Source organism: Lepisosteus oculatus, chromosome 14 (assembly GCF_040954835.1).
Source record: "Lepisosteus oculatus isolate fLepOcu1 chromosome 14, fLepOcu1.hap2, whole genome shotgun sequence".
Taxonomy (NCBI): Eukaryota; Metazoa; Chordata; class Actinopteri; order Semionotiformes; family Lepisosteidae; genus Lepisosteus; species Lepisosteus oculatus.
The window spans coordinates 47,926,158-47,946,001 of NC_090709.1; the positions used below are offsets into that span (position 1 = coordinate 47,926,158).

At 47.4% G+C, this 19,844-nt stretch overlaps 1 protein-coding gene and 1 non-coding gene across 2 annotated transcripts; one reads left to right on the top strand and one right to left on the bottom strand.

Annotated features, from left to right (window-relative positions):
* Positions 1-565: 565 nt before the first annotated feature.
* LOC138243052 (histone H4-like) lies at positions 566-12,938 on the top strand. The gene is made up of 4 exons (XM_069198546.1): positions 566-651; positions 2,919-2,963; positions 3,133-3,162; positions 12,453-12,938. Exon 4 carries the CDS (start codon positions 12,627-12,629, stop codon positions 12,936-12,938), a length of 312 nt encoding a protein of 103 aa, XP_069054647.1. The 5' UTR covers positions 566-651; positions 2,919-2,963; positions 3,133-3,162; positions 12,453-12,626.
* A 306-nt stretch (positions 12,939-13,244) lies between these two features.
* On the bottom strand, positions 13,245-13,302 carry LOC138243842 (U7 small nuclear RNA). Its single transcript, XR_011192460.1, has one exon. It is a non-coding gene; the product is annotated as a U7 small nuclear RNA (small nuclear RNA).
* Between the last annotated feature and the right edge of the window lie 6,542 nt (positions 13,303-19,844).

A 19,844-nucleotide genomic window follows, 5' to 3' on the forward strand; every position in this document is an offset into this window, starting at 1 on the left:
ATCTCAGCAGAGTCTCTGTGCTCTTGGGACACTTTACTCAGCTGTCTCTCTCTTTCTCTCCCTGTGCTGTCCCTCTCCTGCCCCCTCTCTCCCTCCTCGGACTCCAGCTGGAGGAGGTCCAATCACCACCTCCTGTGAGACAGAAGAAAAAGAAGGTGGGTAATGCTCTGATCCTCTTTTTACTCCTGTCCAGTGTCCAGTCAGTGTGTCTGTATGTACCCCTCTCTCTCAGTGCAGTGTTCATGTACTGGAGTGTCCAGTCAGTGTGTCTGTATGAACCCCCCTCTCTCTCTCAGTGCAGTGTTCATGTACTGGAGTGTCCAGTTAGTGTGTCTGTATGAACCCCTCTCTCTCTCAGTGCAGTGTTCATGTACTGGAGTGTCCAGTCAGTGTGTGTGTATGAACCCGTCTCTCTCTCTCAGTGCAGTGTTCATGTACTGGAGTGTCCAGTCCGACTCTTAACGTGACTCTCCTGTCTCTGCTTCAGAAGCGCTGGTTGGTCTTTTTAAACTCCCTGAGCTGCGTGTCGGTGGAGACAGATGATCAGGATGAGCCGATGGAGGCGGTGGAGACCGTGGGTCAGGAGAGGAAGAGCGAGGGAGAGGAGGACCAGGCTGCCGGGAAGGACAAGAAGAAGAAGAGGAGGTGCAGGTGAGCAGACAGGGAGGCGCCGCCCTGTCGTGTCTGTGATTCAAGGAGGAGTCTCCTCTTGCTGTTTGATGTCATGGTGACGTCTGTGTCTGTGTCCCTCACACCTGCAATAACAATATTCTTTCCAGGTTCCTTTCCTGGTTCTGTGCCTGCTAAGATCTGGACTGGATTGGACTGGTTCGGAGCTGAGGGACACCAGACGACTGGACTGGACAGTCCAGCTAAGATCTGGACTGGACTAGACTGGACCGGAGCTGAGGGACCCCAGACTGCGCTGGACCGGAGCTGAGGGACCCCAGACTGCGCTGGACCGGAGCTGAGGGACACCAGACTGCGCTGGACCGGAGCTGAGGGACACCAGACTGCGCTGGACCGGAGCTGAGGGACCCTAGACTGGGCTGGACCGAAGCTGAGGGACCCTAGACTGGGCTGCACTGGAGCTGAGGGACACCAGACTGGACTGGACTGGAGCTGAGGGGCCCCAGACTGGACTGCACTGGAGCTGAGGGACACCAGACTGGACTGGACTGGAGCTGAGGGGCCCCAGACTGGACTGCACTGGAGCTGAGGGGCCCCAGACTGGACTGGACCGGAGCTGAGGGGCCCCAGACTGGACTGGACCGGAGCTGAGGGACCCCAGTCTGTGCTGGACCGAAGCTGAGGGACCCCAGTCTGGACTGGACTGAAGCTGAGGGGCCACATTCTGGACTGGACTGAAGCTGAGGGGCCCCAGACTGGACTGAAGCTGCGGGGCCCCAGACCGGACTGGACTGAAACTGAGGGACCCCAGACCCCAGTCTGGACTGATGCTGAGGGACCCCAGACTGGACTGTGGAAAACTTTCACATTATCTCCACCTGAGTCCTCAGACCGTCTGCATGACCTTGTATTATTAAGTATTATTTTAAGGTCCTGTGATGATCGTAAGATGGGGGGGGGGGGTCACTAAATAAACCCTTGACATTGATCTGTATTGTAATTTTTGTTCTTTTGTTAAGCATCAATAAAAATTTTTTAAAAAAAATCTGTTTAGCTTTTGTTTTTTTCCCTCCCCCCCCACCAAAACGAACGAACAGAGTCTGTCCTTCTCTTTCATCCCGGAGAGTTTGTGGTTGATGGATTGAGGCCGAGAGCCCTCGTCGTCGGCGTGCCACCAGTTGGCGGGGATATAGCAGGGGGGGCATCGTGTCCAATACTCCTTGAAACGAGACAGATTTCAAGCCACCTCCGTCTGAAGAGAAGGAAGTCGACCACGAAGTCCAGGGTGTCCTAGGAAGCTCTTTAGCCATCGTTTGCCCAGCAGCCATCTCACCCTGCAGCTCCCAGCTGGCAGCCCCCTCCCCACTGGAGCCCAGCAGGTGGGAGCCTGGTCAGTACCTGGAGGGGAGACTCCTGGGAAAAACTAATATTGCTGCTGGGAGAGGTGTTAGTAGGGCCAGCAGGGGGCGCTCTCACCCTGCGGTCTGTGTGGGTCCTGATGCCCCAGTATAGTGACGGGGGACACTGGACTGTAAACAGGCGCCATCCTTCGGATGAGACGTCAAACCGAGGTCCTGACTCTCTGTGCTCATTTACAATCCCGGGGTGTTTCTGGAGAAGAGTAGGGGTGTTACCCCAGTGTCCTGGCCTGATTCCCCCCCTGGTCTTGTCCCATGATGGCCTCCTAATCACCCCCCCTCTCTGAACTGGCTCCATCCCTCTGCTCTCCTCCCCACTGAGAGCTGCTGTGTGCTGAGCGGACTGGAGCATCATCCAGGTGGGGCTGCACACTGGGGGGTCTGGAGGGGATCCCCCTGACCTGGGAAGAGCTCTGAGTGGAGTGTCCAGAACTGGACCGGGGACACAGACCCCATGGACTGACTGGACCGGGGACACAGACCTCTGGACTGACTGGACCGGGGACACAGACCCCATGGACTGACTGGACCGGGGACACAGACCCCATGGACTGACTGGATCAGAGTCACAGACCCCCGGACTGACTGGATCAGAGTCACAGACCCCCGGACTGACTGGACCAGGAACTGCCTGGGATAAATCAGTGAATCGATCTGTCAGATCAGCCAACCCTCTGACAACCCAGCAAGCAATTAGATCAGTCAAAAATCGAGTTAGTTAATGAACAAGTTAGTTGAGTTAGTCAATGATCAATTAATCAGTCTGGGCTGTCAAATGATTTTTTAAAAGCTCTCCCTGCAAAACCAAAGTCAGCTCTCCCACTGGTTTCTGGAGCTGGTGCTGAACTAACGTCTTTCATTCATTCCCAGACTTAACAACATCCAGCACCACCACTCCTGCTCCCACAAGTCACAGTGAGTATGGCTGGAACACCACTTCAAGGGTGTGCACTGGGAACACTGGGTATCCTCTGAACACTGGTCGTGCACTGGGAACGCTGGGTATCCACTGAACACTAGGCACTAGGGAACACTGGGCCAGGATGGCTTTGCTGTACCTAATCAAACTCTGTTTCTCTTTCAGACTTTAATAAAAGCAGCGCTAATTGTTCAGGTGAGAAAGTATATAACTTCATTAAGGGTCTCCGACCTCTATATGAATTAAAAATAAATTATATGCTGTTTAAAGGGGACAGCGGGGGCTGAAGTAGACAGGATGGCTGTGCAGGGCGTCATCAAACTCTGTTTCTCTTTCAGATTGTGATGCATGTTGCACTGATTGTTCAGGTGAAAAAGTATATAACTTCATTAAGGGTCTCCAGCCTCTACATAAATGAGGAATAAAAGATACGTTGTTTGCACATTGGTTAAAGGGGACAGAAAGGATGCCTTTGTTGTTCCCTGATGTCGTGGGCAGAGCCCAGACACAATTATCCCTAAGTGATACTCACAATACTACATCATGCTTGTGTTACATAACGCTCATATTACATTACATTTGTATTTCCTTCAGAAAAACGCAGGACAGGTTGGTGGAGACCTATTAAGGGTTTCTGAAGTCTACACTGGGCAGGTCAAACTCTTGCTCAAGACGTCCTCTTCGACAGGAAGCAGGGCCTGTGCAAACTGCAATGACCCGAAAGTACGACCATTATTAAAAATGGCTAATGACGGTAGCTAGCGATTGTTAAACAAGGTAACAGATATAGAAGACAGACAAAAAAAAAACACCCTAGATCAGAGAAGGACTGCTTTCCCCTCTGGGTAAGAAAGGCCGACTGCATTTCCGGGGGAGGAAAGCTGCTTTAGAGGAAACACCGGAGAAGCAGAACTCAAACACTGGGAACACTGGGTATCCTCTGAACACTGGGCGTGCACTGGGAACACTGGGTATCCTCTGAACACTAAGCGTACACTGGGAACACTGGGTATCCTCTGAACACTAGGCGTGCACTGGGAACACTGGGTATCCTCTGAACACTGGGTGTGCACTGGGAACACTGGGTATCCTCTGAACACTAGGTGTGCACTGGGAACACTGGGTATCCTCTGAACACTGGGTGTGCACTGGGAACACTGGGTATCCTCTGAACACTGGGTGTGCACTGGGAACACTGGGTATCCTCTGAACACTGGGTGTGCACCGGGAACACTGGGTATCCTCTGAACACTGGGAGTGCACCGAGAACACTAGGTATCGGTGTACAGATGCAGCCATTCAAAATGGGTGAGGTATTTCGTGGCATACCGCGACACGCCCACCGGGGTATCACGCGGTTCACGTGTGTCACGTGACTAACTATCCGGCGTCGCCTTGTAAAACCGCCAGGGGGAGCTTAACCTCTCATGTACAGCATTTGAGCCTTTAATTTTGAACTGTGTATTACAGCATGTTAATCATCAGTCATTAAAATGTTGGTATATTTTATGAAAGCAAGATTGCTCAGTTGGACAAAAGTACACAACCTACCTTTATCAGAAATATTTATGCATCAAAGCCTTTACTGAAGATATTACTAATAGTATTAATAATGGATGACTTTGGACAAGCTGTATACTCAAAGTATAATTTCTTTAGCACATTTGTACAAGCACTTGGAATCTGTCCAAGCCATACTTTGTCAGGTATTTTGTTTTACTTCAACGGGCATAAAAATTTCCTTGCTTTTAACAGGGCGTTTCATAATGTCTAACTACAAAAATGATTTAAAATGCGACACCTATCATTCAACTAGAGCTTAAAATATCACAAGGATCCTCAAGAGCACAGCAAAGAGTGTATTAAAAGACACTTGTATTTATCAACGCTTTCTTTTCTTATGGAACCACTTCAGAGGGGTGTTCCAGGAATCGGCACTTTAAAGAAAAAAATACACACCAGTATTCCATTTCTCCCTAAACATTGTAAGCTTCGAAGTCTTTAACTAACGTGATACCGGAGTCAACAAGCATACTTTTAGAATTTGATTAAAAGGGAATATAATATGGAATCGCGTATCTCAAGAATTTAATAACGGTATGATTATATCCGTGTACTGCGGCAGGGCTGTGTAGGGCTGTTTCGCCTGCCTGTTCACGCGAGCTGTCTTGTAGCCTACTGGTCTAGGTGCGTGACTACCAACTGGCAGGTTGTGTGCTTGAATCCAGCTGGTGCTGGACTTTTCATTTTTATTTATTTATTTTTTAATCGCGTAACATAAACATATTACCGTATGCAAACTGTACTGTATACAGTATGTATATGTATATTTAATGTCTTAACTGTGCCCGTTTAAGTATTGAATATTCATATCTAATTTTACCACTGAAGGGAAATCTTAGTAGCTGAGCATAAAAAAATAGGAGCATACTGTAACGCGTGTGAAGGCCATAAACGATATTAATTTTGGAACACAAACATACAGTATATGGCTGGTCTCGGTACTTTAAAGAAAACATACACGAAACATGGTTTCATTATGACCAGAATCGGTCTTGAGATATTTTTAACTTGATTTACAGTATTTGAGAGGTATGTCTTAACACCGATACTACAGTGCTTAAGTACTGCTCACGTATATGTTTCTAGGTTTATATTATGCATTTCATACGGTCAAATTACTTTTGAGCAACTAATAAGAACCGCGAAACGGTATGCGTTTTAGTTTCGTTTTGTGCTGGGACCCGTGGATTGATTAGAGATATCAAGTACATACAAGTCATTTTTTAAATGTTGTAGTTCGTCTTGAAAAAATGTTACGAGTACATCATCTATCAACAATTACACAGGTTCTGTTTCCATATTGCGGATTTTGGTTACGTAATATTATTTTCTAGATTTCACGTTGTGAATATGATGGGATGTCTGATGGGATGTTTCTAAAAATCCATCCTCTGTAAAACGTCTTCTCTAGTTGTCCTGCATATGTATTCGCTAATGAAGCTGTGTGTTCTGAGCCTGGATCTCTACATTTCTGTATGAACCAGCTTAGAGGGCTAAAGACAGCTTGTGTTTAAATTGAGTGTAAGGCAATTTATGCTTCTAAAGTCATGGTCAGCATTTATTTTTGTACTGTGCTGTAAACTTGTTCTGTGCTAAGTCAAATTATTTTATAGCGTTTTTATAGCGTTATCAAATACGGTGTTACTGTAGTTTACTGAGTCCCATGTCACATGGTCTGTGATTGAAACCTGTAAAACCGGTTTAATTCGTCACAGCCAGCACTCTTCAGGTGTGAGGGTCTTCTGCTCAGAATGAAACGCTAAAATGTTTGTGTATATTCTAATGGTAGTGGGGGCAGGGTGTGTGGGAACAGGTTTGGTTGAAATTGCATTGGAGATCTATGTTCTTCACACCTGAAACATTTTCTCTGAAAGCATTTTCTTCGCAGTTTAACCGATCTTGTTACAGCATGTTACAGTTTACTATTATTAACCATATTAATTTTAAGTGCTTAATGTAAAATCTTGTAAAAATATATTTTCATTGTTCAAATATACATTAAGTCTGACTATCATATAATAAGTTAAGTACAAAACTAAAGAAAAAATAGGGTTAAATATAATTCAAAATATTTTGCTAACAATGTTAACTGTTTATGAATAATAAAATGTATTAACTAAGGAGTAGGATGGCACAGTTGTTAGTATGTTTTTTGTTTTGTTTCTTTTTCATAAATACAACAGTAGTACCTGATGTCTCAGTGGCTTTCAAAATTAAATTATGCATGCAAACCTGTGAACTAGAAAGTTAACTAAGATATCCATCCATTATATTCCATAATATCCATGAAATATATGGCGCTGAAATATGTGTGACGCGGTGGTGGCCTGGCATGGTGAGGTGCGCTGGCAGCTATGTGGTGTTACGCAGTGGTGGCCTGACACGGTGAGGTGCCCTGGCAGCTGTATGATGCAGTGGTGGCCTGGCACGGTGAGGTGCGCTGGCAGCTATGTGATGCAGTGGTGGTCGGGTATGTAGAGGTGCACTGGCAGCTGTGTGTTGTGACGCAGTGGTGGCCTGGCACGGTGAGGTGCGCTGACAGCTGTGTGGTGTGACGCAGTGGTGGCCTGGCACGGTGAAGTGCGCTGGCAGCTGTGTGGTGTGACGCAGTGGTGGCCCGTTACGGTGAGGTGCACTGGCAGCTGTGTGTTGTGACGCAGTGGTGGCCTGGCACGGTGAGGTGCGCTGACAGCTGTGTGATGCAGTGGTGGCCTGGCACGGTGAGGTGCGCTGGCAGCTGTGTGGTGTGACGCAGTGGTGGCCTGGTACGGTGAGGTGCGCTGGCAGCTGTGTGGTGTGACACTGTGGTGGCCTGGCACGGTGAGGTGCGCTGGCAGCTATGTGATGCAGTGGTGGCCTGGCACGGTGAGGTGCGCTGGCAGCTATGTGATGCAGTGGTGGCCTGGCACGGTGAGGTGCGCTGGCAGCTGTGTGGTGTGACGCAGTGGTGGAAATGTTCACCATGTTTCACCATGCTGAAAATGTTTGTACCAGACTTTTTTGAGGCCTGTTTAATTGTGTCTGAAGTCTGATGTTGTAAATTTTATTGTTAAAAAGATCCATGAAAATGTCACTACTAAAGTTAGCTGGTACTGTTGTATTGTAAGTGGCAAGTAGAGCTCATATTTTAGATTTTGTGAAGTTGCTAGCGTTGAACTGTGTGTTGGATGCACATGAATATATTAATTATATGCCAGCGCACCTCACCGTGCCAGGCCACCACTGCATCACATAGCTGCCAGCGCACCTCACCGTGCCAGGCCACCACTGCGTCACAACACACAGCTGCCAGTGCACCTCTACATACCCGACCACCACTGCATCACACAGCTGCCAGCGCACCTCACCGTGCCAGGCCACCACTGCATCATACAGCTGCCAGGGCACCTCACCGTGTCAGGCCACCACTGCGTAACACCACATAGCTGCCAGCGCACCTCACCATGCCAGGCCATCACTGAGTCAGAGATTAAATAAAACCTCACTCGCACCAAACAAATTTATATTTCTAAATATCACAACATGATCGAATTTAAGTCATTTTAATAACAATGAATAGTCACCTAGGCGTTACAATATAAACATTTATATTGATTTAAATAACGTTTTGATTTAAATCGCAAATGCGGGTTTAAATATATGTGTTTTTTGATTCACAATCAGACAAATGCCACATAAATTGATATCTTTGTCTTCTAAGTATCTTAATAAACTTTCAGCATAGCTTTCTCCCCGTTTAGATTTATTTTGGGATCAAACGTGGAAAGATTAGATTGTAATCGTTTTTATTTTTTAAATACATTTTAGAAAAGTGTAATCTATACTAAAAAGCTGTACACCACCTGCTATAAAGATACATATTGTAATACTTTCGGGTTCGGATAGGACAGACACAAGAACTCAGACTTGCGGAGTTAAAGCGAAATAAAGCCTTGATTTTATATATCACCTTTAAAAGTGGCATCTCAAAGCAAAGTAAATACCCAACACTGATTGTACCCATCTGTCATGCTAATAAAGCAGCTTGAATTAAATTGAGAGGGGGGGGGGTATATTTGCTTTGTGTATAAAGTACATTGTGAATGTTTTCACAGCCTTCACTTTGTCGTTTTTATGCCATTTTTTGACCACGCACGAATATTCCTATGTCCGTATCTTCGCAAGGGAATCAGTGTGAATTTTAATACTAATTAAATGACCGCGGGCACTTTCCACCCCCTCTACATTCTCAGAGTAGAACAGACTAATCTTCTAATGAAAGACGGTCCACCCCCCACGGACAGGAAAAGTGCCCACAGGCACTTAAACTTAATATGGTCAGTAACAGTAAACAGTAACATGGTCAGAAGGAGCACGTACAAACGTTTCCGAAATAACCACATGTAAGACTCTGATGCTTAAAATGTTTAGGGAGAAAGTGGAATACTGGTGTGTATTTTTTCTTTAAACTACCAATACCAGCCATATACAGTCTGTAACGTAGGGATTTCTATATGTCTTTATTTAGTGGTTACATTAGTGACAAAGGCTAAACTTTTAGCTTCAGTAACGTGTACATATCTCCCCTTTTTATAAAACGACTTGGTTGAAAACTGTTCCAGAGCCACTGTTGTTTCATCAGTGAAAAGTACATCATGAAATGCCTCTCCCTGTTCAATCCACTGGAAAAAAGAAAAGGAGCATAAAGCTTCTGATGGTCATAAACGATATTCATTTAGGAGCAGCATCAGAGGTATGTTTTTAACTGCACTGCATTGGAGAGAATACCATAGTGTGTTTTTTTTTTTACTCCCTGGCGGAAACTGGCTTCCAGAAGAATCAGTATGGCTCAGAGATTAAATAAAACTTCACAGACATTAACGAAGAGCATAACGCGTGTACTGTATACACTGCAAGTACAACCCCCCTCTCTGCAGGAGTGCTGGCTGTGACGAATTGAACCGGTTTCACGGGTAGGAGGCGAGATTTCCAGCGAAAGACACCTCCCCCCCTCAAAAACCCAGTAAGTACAGTACTTACTAGTTAAAGGCTAGGCTCCCGACTACGGTGAAAGGAACCCTTCTTTCATTAGAAGACAATGAACATATTTTAGCCCTGAATGAATTAATAGCAAACATGGTTTACATAAAAGACATTTTTCCAAGAAAGTTTAGCCTTTGTCACTAATGAAACCACTAAATAAAGACATAAATATAAAAATCTTAAGATTTTTAAAATACATGACTTTGCTAAAATTTATTTGAAAATAAAAACAATTACAACCGCCAGGGGAGAGAGAGAACAGGGGAGGGATGTTGGTTTTGCATAAGGGGTGGGGCTATGGAAATTAGGTCTGTTTGGGAATGTGTAGTTACATGTTCTGGCTGTTTGTGAATTATCGTTGTTGAGTATGGAGTGTTGAGGTATTGATTTTGTGTAATGCTTTATGTTGAAAATTGAGGTGGATTTTGTTTATGATAAAGAGGATAAACTGGGATTGGAGGAGGGTTTGGTTTTGCATAAGGGGCGGGATTATGATAATTGGTGGAATTTGCGAGAGTAAAATGGTTTGATATATTTGATTTTGTATTGTGGTTGTTATCTATGTTTTTGGTTGGTATTATGTTTATATGGTTGTTTTTGTTGGTTGGTTGTTATTATGGTTATTAATAATATGATCTATAGTTGAAATCTGAGCCTAAATAAAAAGAAAAAGCAAGTGATTAGGTTTATGAGCAATCTAATTACTTATTCGTTTAAAACGCTATATAAAATAAAGTTTATGATTAATTTGCTGGACAAAGCGGTGAACATTATTATGCATAAGACAAAGATAACGATCCTGATCAGTTTAGAAATCTGTGTACGCTGTAAGGTTTTTACTCCTTAAACTTTTAAAATACACGTTTTGAATAGAAAGAAATCCTCTTCCTGGTACAGTATGTATAGCAAACCAGCACGTCTTTTTTCTCCAATCAGAGGGGTGCCAGATGGTGTCAGCCAATCACCATTCTGAAGCCCTACCATAATCTCTGGTATGGGGAGACCCCAAAATTCTGTCCCATAGTTTAGACAGATGATAGATAATTTTATTGATCCCGTGAGGGAAATAAAGTAAATCATTTTCATTTTAGGAAATTATTAAACGCTCGGTTAAAAGCAAAGGAGATTGTCTGTTATAGTGGACATAAAAACAAGAGTTCCCTGGCATTATATCCTGGAAGACACAGACCGGCGCCAGACCGGTAAAATGCCTGATGAAGTAGGGATTGGACAGTTTCCAAGTGCTTGTACAATCGATAGAAATGTTCAAATAAATGTGCAAAAGAAATAAACAAAATAATCATTTATTTCTTTATCATATTGGGTAGCTAATGTCCTCTCTTTGCTAGTTAGTGGCTGTGTTTCTGCGTTGGGTAGCAACGGGTGACTGTTCTCAGGCGGAAGATGTAAACAGCTTAATGTTCGTGTTAAATATTTTTTTTAAATTCAATTAAACGGGCACAGTTAAGACATTAAATATACATATGCATACTGTATACAGTACAGTTTGCATACAGTAATATGTTTATGTTACGCGATTAAAAAATAAATAAATAAAAATGAAAAGTCCAGCACCAGCTGGATTCGAGCACACAACCTGTCAGTCAGTAGTCACGCACCTAGACCAGTAGGCTACAAGACAGCTCGCATGAACAGGCAGGCGAAACAGCCCTACACAGCCCTGTCGCAGCACACGGATGTAATCATACCGTTATTAAATTCTTGAGATACGCGATTCCATATTATATTCCCTTTTAATCAAATTCTAAAAGGATGCTTGTTGACTCCGGTATCACGTTAAAGACTTCGAAGCTTACAATGTTTAGGGAGAAATGGAATACTGGTGTGTATTTTTTTCTTTAAAGTACCAAGACCAGCTATATACTGTATGTTTATGTTCCAAAATTAATATCGTTTATGGCCTTCACACGCGTTACAGTATGCTCCTATTCTTTTTATGCTCAGCTACTAAGATTTCCCTTCAGTGGTAAAATTCAATAGCTACAACGGGCACAGTAAAGACGTTTACAGTAAGTCTTTCTACGACAGACCAACGGACCACGAGTGCCCCTGTCGGTCAACCAATCACGCACCGCGGTACCCCGTGTCATTTTACCTGCGGTACGTGTCTGTACCGCTCACTTTGAATGGCTGCATCTGTATATAAGTGTAAGCAATTATTAGTAAGGCCCCTCAGTAGTTGAGATCTCTGTTATACCCATCTAGAAACATGCAATCAGCATGTTATTGATGAAGCAATAGTCACAACATTATTCCACACCTCTAACCCTGCACTAGGGGGCATGCTTCAGGCTCGGGCCAGGGTGAGAGGCGGGTTATGATGACAGTCATGCTTTCTACACCTTATACTGAGCTCAGAAATGGACCGAGCGGACATCTCACGAGCAGATCCCTCCGCGTATAAGAAAGGCAACTTGTCTCGGCAAAAATACCGCGGTATTTTGCGTCATCGCGCGTCAGGATGCACGACGCCGTAGCCAATTACCTCCGGTACGTGTCTGTACCGCGCACGTTGAATGGCTGCATCTGTACATCAAAGATGAGCAGTGTGTGTCGTGTTCACAGCTGATAACTAGAAGATTGTCATGATATTAGTTCCCCTTCCTTAAGGGTGCTCCAGCCCTTTCACTTAAGACTTCATTCTCTGCACCTGTTTCCCATTCCCAGCCCACCTTAAAAGCCAGGCGCTGACGCTCATCCGGGCTCTGCATCTGATTTCTGTATCGTGCGAGTCTGGGACATGGAAGCGCCTGGTCCCGTTAAGGTTTTAATCTCGGTTCCCGTTCCTGTTCCCTGTCCGCCGGTCTTCGCGGTTTTTAACTTGTTCTGATGGATCTTCTGGTTTTGGACTTTCTCGTGTGTTTTGGATATTCCCTTAGGACTTCTCTTTTGGATTGTTCGCCTCGGCCACACCTCCGCTGTGCACCAGCGCACCTTGGACACGCCCTCCTGTCTTCAGCCCCGTATTCCTGCATGACGTTTCCCCAGTGTTTCCCCACTTCGTCGGATTGTGTCGTCCGCATAGGGTCCGGAAAGAACTGTTCGTTACAAAGATGTCTGGAAGAGCCAAAGGCGGAAAGGGACTTGGGAAAGGAGGCGCTAAGCGTCACCATAAGGTTCTCCGTGACAACATCCAGGGAATCACCAAGCCCGCCATCCGCCGCCTGGCTCGCCGTGGGGGAGTGAAGCGGATCTCCGGGCTGATCTACGAGGAGACCCGCGGGGTGCTGAAGGTGTTCCTGGAGAACGTCATCCGCGACGCCGTCACCTACACCGAGCAAGCCAAGAGGAAGACTGTCACCGCCATGGACGTGGTGTACGTGCTGAAGCACCAGGGCCGCACCCTGTACGGCTTCGGAGGTTAAACAGGAGCGGAGCTTCACTACCGGACCCCGACGTATAAACCCAAGTGACCCAGTGACATTTGTCAATGCTGAGGTTGCTTTATGGGTCTATTTTCTATACTGTGCTGATCAATTGGAAATCAAATTGCAAAAAAGACCCGTTCCCACACCTAAGGTCAAATATTAGGAATCAAAACTGCTCGAGTGTATGGAAGCACACAGCTTTATCAAGATTTCCAAGTGCAAGATCTTTTTATTCATAAAAGACCCTATTTATGTTGTATGAGAAATATTAATATTAATACAGAATCTTTTTTCACCAAATAAATGGGCTTCCTGACTTTAAAAAGCCTTCTAGACAAATACTAAAAGAGCAAAAATTCCAGTTGGTAAATGAAATGAAAACACATACCCTACCAAACCTTGGGTACAGGCCATTCAGGGTGATAATACAGAACCATTTATAATTCAACAAATGAAACCTGTCAACTGGTAATCACCACTTATCATAAAAAATAAGTAGCAATACACAGTAGGGGTCTCTTGGGTGCAAGTTAAATCCATGCAAGAAGGGGGTTTAGTGTTGTATTTCCAAATCAGATATGCAAATGAGAGATCTGGCCCAGCCAATCTCAAAGCTCCCTTGGTCTGGAATGGAGCTGCTCCCCTCTTCTAGTTATTCACACTGGAGTTAGGTTACATATTAGCACATTTCATCTAACAGGTACTCCAGAAACAAAAACGTAAACAAATGACCTGGAATGTGACCACACCTATTAGAATGTAGTTCAACAGATACCTTGTAAACCTTGTCATAAGATTTTTTTTGTTCTACAAAATATACTTTATTCCGCAAAATAAACATCTCAAAAGAAACATCTCACACATATTAACACTCCATATAATAAATAACAACGGCGTAACGGAGATTGATTGTCCGTTATCAATCTTTGCAAGTGGGGGCGGATTTGCGCAAATAAGAGAGTCCCTCCAAACCTACCACTCGCTATTGTCCTTTAATCCCTGTATAGGGCCCAAAGTCCTTTCCAGCGCTCCCTCGCCGTGGGGAAACCCCATTTGGCGACTAGGCACTTCGTCCTCCTCCTGAGGTCCGATGGGCTCCTGCAGCGCCCGACAGAGGTTGCAGTAGAAGATGCAGTCGAGTTTCAGGAGAAATGTGGGACATCTCGACCCCCTTCCTCGACCGGCTGACACATCCGGTTTCTCGTGATGTACTCGTACTTCCCGCCCCAGACGAAGCCACCACCGCCAGGTAAACCAAAGCCGGCAGGATCACTTTCCCTGTGTAGGACAGCGACCGCGTTTTCCACAGACCCAGCTTCGCGTTCACCTTGGCGATCCTCTTGGTCCAGTTGTTGGTCTCGTTGTCCTGGCTCTGGAAGGAAACCCCCAGTATTTTGAGGGGCTCCGTGCAGAGCTCGAGACCCTCCGGCGCCGTCGTCCTGTGCTTCCAGGGCCCGAAGAACTTCAGTTTGCTCTTTCGGCGGTTGAGTTTCGACCCCGAGACTCTAGAGTATTGCTCCATGACCTGCAGGGCCCTCCTCAACCCCCTGTCCGACCTCAGGAACAGCGTCGTGTCGTCGGCGTACTGGGAGATCTTCAGGGTTTCCCCCACGCCTCCCAAGATCTCCAGGCCGTCGATGACAGGGTCCCGTCTCACCGTCTCTGCCAAGAGCTCTTGAAGAGCAGGGAGCCCTCCCTCATGGTGTCTCCGAGTTTCCCCCGGCGGAAGATCTCCTGCGCCACTTCCACCAGGTCTTCCGCCAGGGTGTCCCAGAAGCAGGTGTAGAATTCCTTGGGGAGTCCGTCCGGCCCTGGCACCTTGCCATTCTCCATGGACAAGAGCACCGCCTTCAGCTCCTCGGCCGCAATCGGACCCTCCAAGTCCTCCCTCACCACCTCCGTCTGCTTTTCTGAAAAGAACTCCGTGTAGAAAGCGGTGGCCGCTTCTACCTTGTCGCTCTCGCCCAGCAGTTCCTCTCCATTTCCCCGTCTCAGGCCGTGGATCACACTCTTTTTCTGGGCTCTTCGGACCTGATTGAGTTTGCAGAGCCTCTCCTTCAGGTCCCGTGCCCGGGCTGAATTGAAGGCTCCTCCCCCGTTAGCCGAGCTGTACTCCTCCTCTAGTTGGCCCTGGAGTTGTGCAGCTTCCTTCCTCTCCCTGGCCACCTTCCGTCTGCAGTACGTCTGCGCCAGGGTTCAGGTCCTGTCTTTCACCGACTCCCACCATTCCACCATGGAGCTGTAGCCGTCTCTCAGATCGACCCAGCTCGCGTAGTCTTTACGGAACAGTGCCTTGAAGTCATCTTCCTCCAGTATCTCCCGGTTCAGCTTCCAGTACCCACGACCGAATGGCGGCAGGTTGGTGTTAGCCACCACCATCAATCGCTCGTGGTCGGAATACCCCTCCGGGGACACCGTCACCGACTCCAGGGAGCAGGTCGTGTGCAGATGTAGTCCAGGCGGCTGCACACTCCCTGGGAGTTTTTCCATGTCGTTCCGGTGTCGTTAGGGCAGCACCGTCTGAAACCGTCTACCAGGGAGAACTGCTTGAGTAGCGACTCCAGCTCTGCCGAGCTAGCATCGCTCCCCTTCTCCCGGTCGACGTTGAAGTCCCCGCCAAGCACCACCTGTCTGTTGGTGGTGCAGCAGCTGGCCAGGTCAGCAAACACTTCCTTCAGGATAGAGGGTTCTGTTGGAGCATAGACGTTAATTGCTCTCAACTTCTGCCCCCTCCAGTCGATGTCTGCGACCAGGATCCGGCCCTGCACCACCGAGAAGGAGGAAACCAGCGTCATCTCTGGGTTTCCGAGGAGGATTCCCACTCCGGAAGAGTGGACCCCTCCTACGCTCCAGCATGATTCTCCCTTCGTCCATTCCCTGCTGAATGTCAGCTTGTCGCTTTCATCCTTCAGGTGGACCTCCTGTAAGAAACAAACTGAGAAAGACTTTGAGGCCAGATCATGAAAGACTCCCCGTCTTTTCACCGGGTCTCTTAGCCCTCTCACGTTAGTTGTTAGAAAGATAAGTTTCACAGTCATGATTAAACAAGTGAAAGTTGAACCTCCTCTCTTTGTGCTTACAGTGGAAAACTTGGGAGTCTACATCTGGGCACTGTTTAGCCTAGATGTAACTTCTCTCGTTCGGGTCCTGGGGGGAATATGCTGGGCTACCTCCAGGTCTCGCTGGGGACTGAAAGGTAAACATGCTGGACAGGTCCAGCCCTACCATCAGTCCCGGCTCCAGGGCGGCTTCAAAGTAATCCTAGTCTTCCTCGAGGATACTCTCCGCCACTGCTTCGGGAAGGCTTTTTTCTTCCCTTTCTCCAGGAGTTTCGGGGACCTCCAGTTGCTCCTGGGCCTTGGGGGAGGGGGGCTCCACTTCCTGGGCTGCCTCTTCCTGTTGTTCCTGGGCCTCAGGGGAGGGGGTTCCGACTTCCTGGGCTGCCTCCTCCTGTTGTCCGTGGGACTCGGGGGAGGGGGGTTCCGTTTCCTGGGCTGTCACTTCCTGTCATCTTTGGGCCTCGGGGGGGAGGGTTTCCATTTCCTGGGCTGCCTCCTCTGTTGGTTCCTGGGCCTCGGGGGAAGAAAGTTCTGTTTCCTCTAGGACGAGGAAACGGTTCTCCCTTACCACTCTTTTCTTTTGTCCTTCCGAAGGTGGATCCTCTTTCCCTTCTTGCTGGGAGTTATCCAGGGCCCTTCCTCCGGTCAGCCATTTTGTCCGTCGTCCTGGCGGCCATCTTGAGGCACTGGTGCGGCTGGGGTGTGGCCTCGGCAGTTTTGGTTCTCTGCAGGGGAGGTGCGGGTTCTTTGTTCTCACCTATCTCCCTTTGTCTTGAGACCGGTTTCTGCCGGTCGGCTTCCACCACCTGCGCAAACGAAGGTTTGCTTACCTTGCATTAGTGAAGGAGGTGTCCCTCGACGCCGCATCCATCGCACTTTTGCCAGGTGCCCCTCTTTGTTACAGTTGTGACATCTGACGATGTCACACGTGTTCTCCTTGTGGCCGGACTGTCTGCACTTCTTGCAGAAATCCAGCATCCTGGGGTAGTAAAGCTACCCCCTGTCAGCTCCGATGTTGAAGTGGGCCGGGGGGTGCTGGAAACCGTTGACGCCCTCTAGGTCCTCTTTCAGTGTCTTCTTGTCTGCCATCTGGAAAGGAGAAAAAAGAAAAAAGGAGAGAAAGAGAGAGAGCAAGGTCCTGTGGAGAGGAGGGTTTAGCTGCTAAAGGAGCAGCGAGGGAGCCCTGGCCTTTGTCCTTGTGGGCAAAGCCCAGCTAGGTGCAGGCGCAGGAGGAGAGAGAGGGAGGGAGCGGATAGTGCTTCCATGTCTCGAGGAAGAAAGTAAGCACCCCGGGCAGGCCACGAGTACCTACTCCCAGCCAAGAGGCCAAGGAGGCAGAGAGAGAGAAAGGGAGAGGGGAGAGGAGAGAGCAGAGAGAGAGAACGTTGCTGCCGGATCCTACCCAGCTCAGCTGCTGCTTGGCCTTAACCCCCTAGGCTCAACCTAGGGTGATACCAGCTCAAGCGCTCTTCAGGATCTTCGATCGCCTTCTAGAACTTTGGAAAGACAAGAACTGCGGGCATGCCACTTGAACTTGATCTTAGCCAAAAGGCCGATAAAATTGGATTCCAGCTCACTGGCCCTGCAAAACTTAGTTCAAGACTTTAAACTCTCAGACACATATAGATGTATATATCCCACAACAGCAGGATATACATGGTCAGGGAGGAATAGCAGCTCCAGAATCGACTATTGCTTTGTGTCAGAGAAAATGAAAGTTGTTGGGGTCACTCTTCAGCCTGTCTTCTTCTCAGATCATCAGATCATCAGGCTTTAGGGTGTAGAGTGGAACTCAAGGGCGGGACTGTCTTTGGCCCAGGCCTCTGGAAACTCAACACAAAGCTGCTAGAGAACGAGGGGATTAGTATCCCGCTACAAGGAGAAACTATCACAGTGGCTGTCCTTGCAGTGTCTGTATGGGTCAGTAGGAGAGTGGTGGGAGGAGGTGAAGGTGAGGACAAAGGCCTTTTTCATGGCTGAGGGAAGGAAGGCTGCTGCCAGACGGAGAGGAGTGCTAGCCAGGAAACAGAGGCAGCTGCAGGGTCTCTACACGATGCTGCACAGTGGCTTCGATGTGCTCGAGGATATCACCCTCTTAAAAAAGGACATCCGGAGCATAGCGAAAGAAAGTAGTCGAGGAGTGCTGTTAAGAAGCTGAGTGCAGTTCTTGGAAGAAAATGAGAAGTGTACTCGCTTCTTTTTCAGGAAAGTGGTAGGCTCCAAGTCTGTCATGGAAAGTGTAGTTGATGAGGAGGGAAGAGAGAGAACAGAGCCGAGTGCTATCCTCTCCTGCACCGAGGCCTTCTACTCAAGACTGTACAGCTCTACAGAGGTAAAGGATGAAGAAATTCATTTTTTTACCTCAAAGCTAGAAAACGTTTTGAGTGAAGAAGATAGGAAAGTACTTGAGAGGAATTTGACAGTAGAAATGCTGAAACAGGCTATGGAGAGCTTACAAAAGGGGAAAAATCCGGGTGCTGACGGGCTCCCTAAAGAATTTTACTGCACCTTTTGGGATCTGCTTCAGGATCCGCTACTGCTCCTATTCGAGGAAAACTATAAGACAGAATTGCTGCCTGACTCCTTAAGAGAAGGCACTATCTCTCTCTTGTTTAAGAAAGGAGCAAAGAATGACATAAAGAACTGGAGACCCTTCAACCTGTTAGGCATGGACACTAAGATTCTGTCCAAAGCCCTTTTCCTGCTCCTACAAAATGTAGTGGCCTCACTGGTAGGGAAAGAACAGACTTGTGGGATAGCAGGACGCCTGATGAGCGACAACCTGGCCTTGTTGAGGGATGTCTGTCTGTACTCAGAGGATCGCTCCCTCCCTCTGTGCATTTTAGGTGTAGACCTAGAAAAGGCCTTTGACCGCCTAAACCGGCAGTACTTAACATCGGTACTTGAGCACATGAAGTTTGGCCCCATCATGAGAAAGTGGATTAACCTGCTGTACACAGGTAGCAACAGCAGAGTAATGGTTAATGGCAATAGATCACGCCCCTTTGAAGTCTGTTCAGGGGTGAGGCAGGGCTGCCCATTATCCCCCTTGTTATTCGTTTTGGCTATGGAGCCCTTAGCCTGTGCCTTGCGCCAGGATCAGGCCATTAATGGGATACCAGTGCCTGGAAGTGGGGGAGGAGAGGTAAAGACATCTCTATACATGGATGACGTCACCCTGCTCCTCTCTGACAATGCCTCAATTAGCAGAGCTCTGCAGTGATGTGATCGTTTCTCTTTGGCTTCCTCTGCAAAAATTAACAAATCTAAGAGTGAGATTTTTTATCAGAACTGGAGGGAGCCAAAAGAAGGACATGACCTCAGGCTGCAAGAGAAGAGAATTAAGGTCCTGGGGGTGTATTTTGGAGAAGAGATGGGAACAGTAAATTGGCAGAACAAATTGCCAATCTTAAACAAAAAACTGATGCAATGGAAGGACCGAGACCTCACCATGACAGGTAAGGTGCTGGTCATCAAAGCCGAGCTCTTGCCTGTGAATTTTCTGGCTTCTACCTTCCCAATCCGACACCGTGTTGCGGCGGTGCTGAGGAGATTGATGTTTCAATTTCTATGGGGTGGGAAGCAGGAAAGACTCAGAAGGGAAATAATGTACAGGCCGCTACCCTCAGGGGGGAAGTCTGTCCCAGATATTGCTACGAAGCTGCTGTGCATTTTCCTGTCCTCTGTGCTGAGAGGCTTTGCAACAGCACCTGCAGCGCGTACCTGGACTTATTGTGCCAGGCTCTGGGTAGGTAGGGAGGTGTTCAGAGTGTGGGGTGTCAGACCCAAGCTAGATGTCCCACTCTCTGACACATGCCCTGCAATTTATGGGACAGTTAAAAGT

Bases quoted from the DNA above. Each gene is read 5' to 3' on its own strand.
- LOC138243052 (XM_069198546.1), top strand. From the start codon at position 12,627: ATGTCTGGAAGAGCCAAAGGCGGAAAGGGACTTGGGAAAGGAGGCGCT.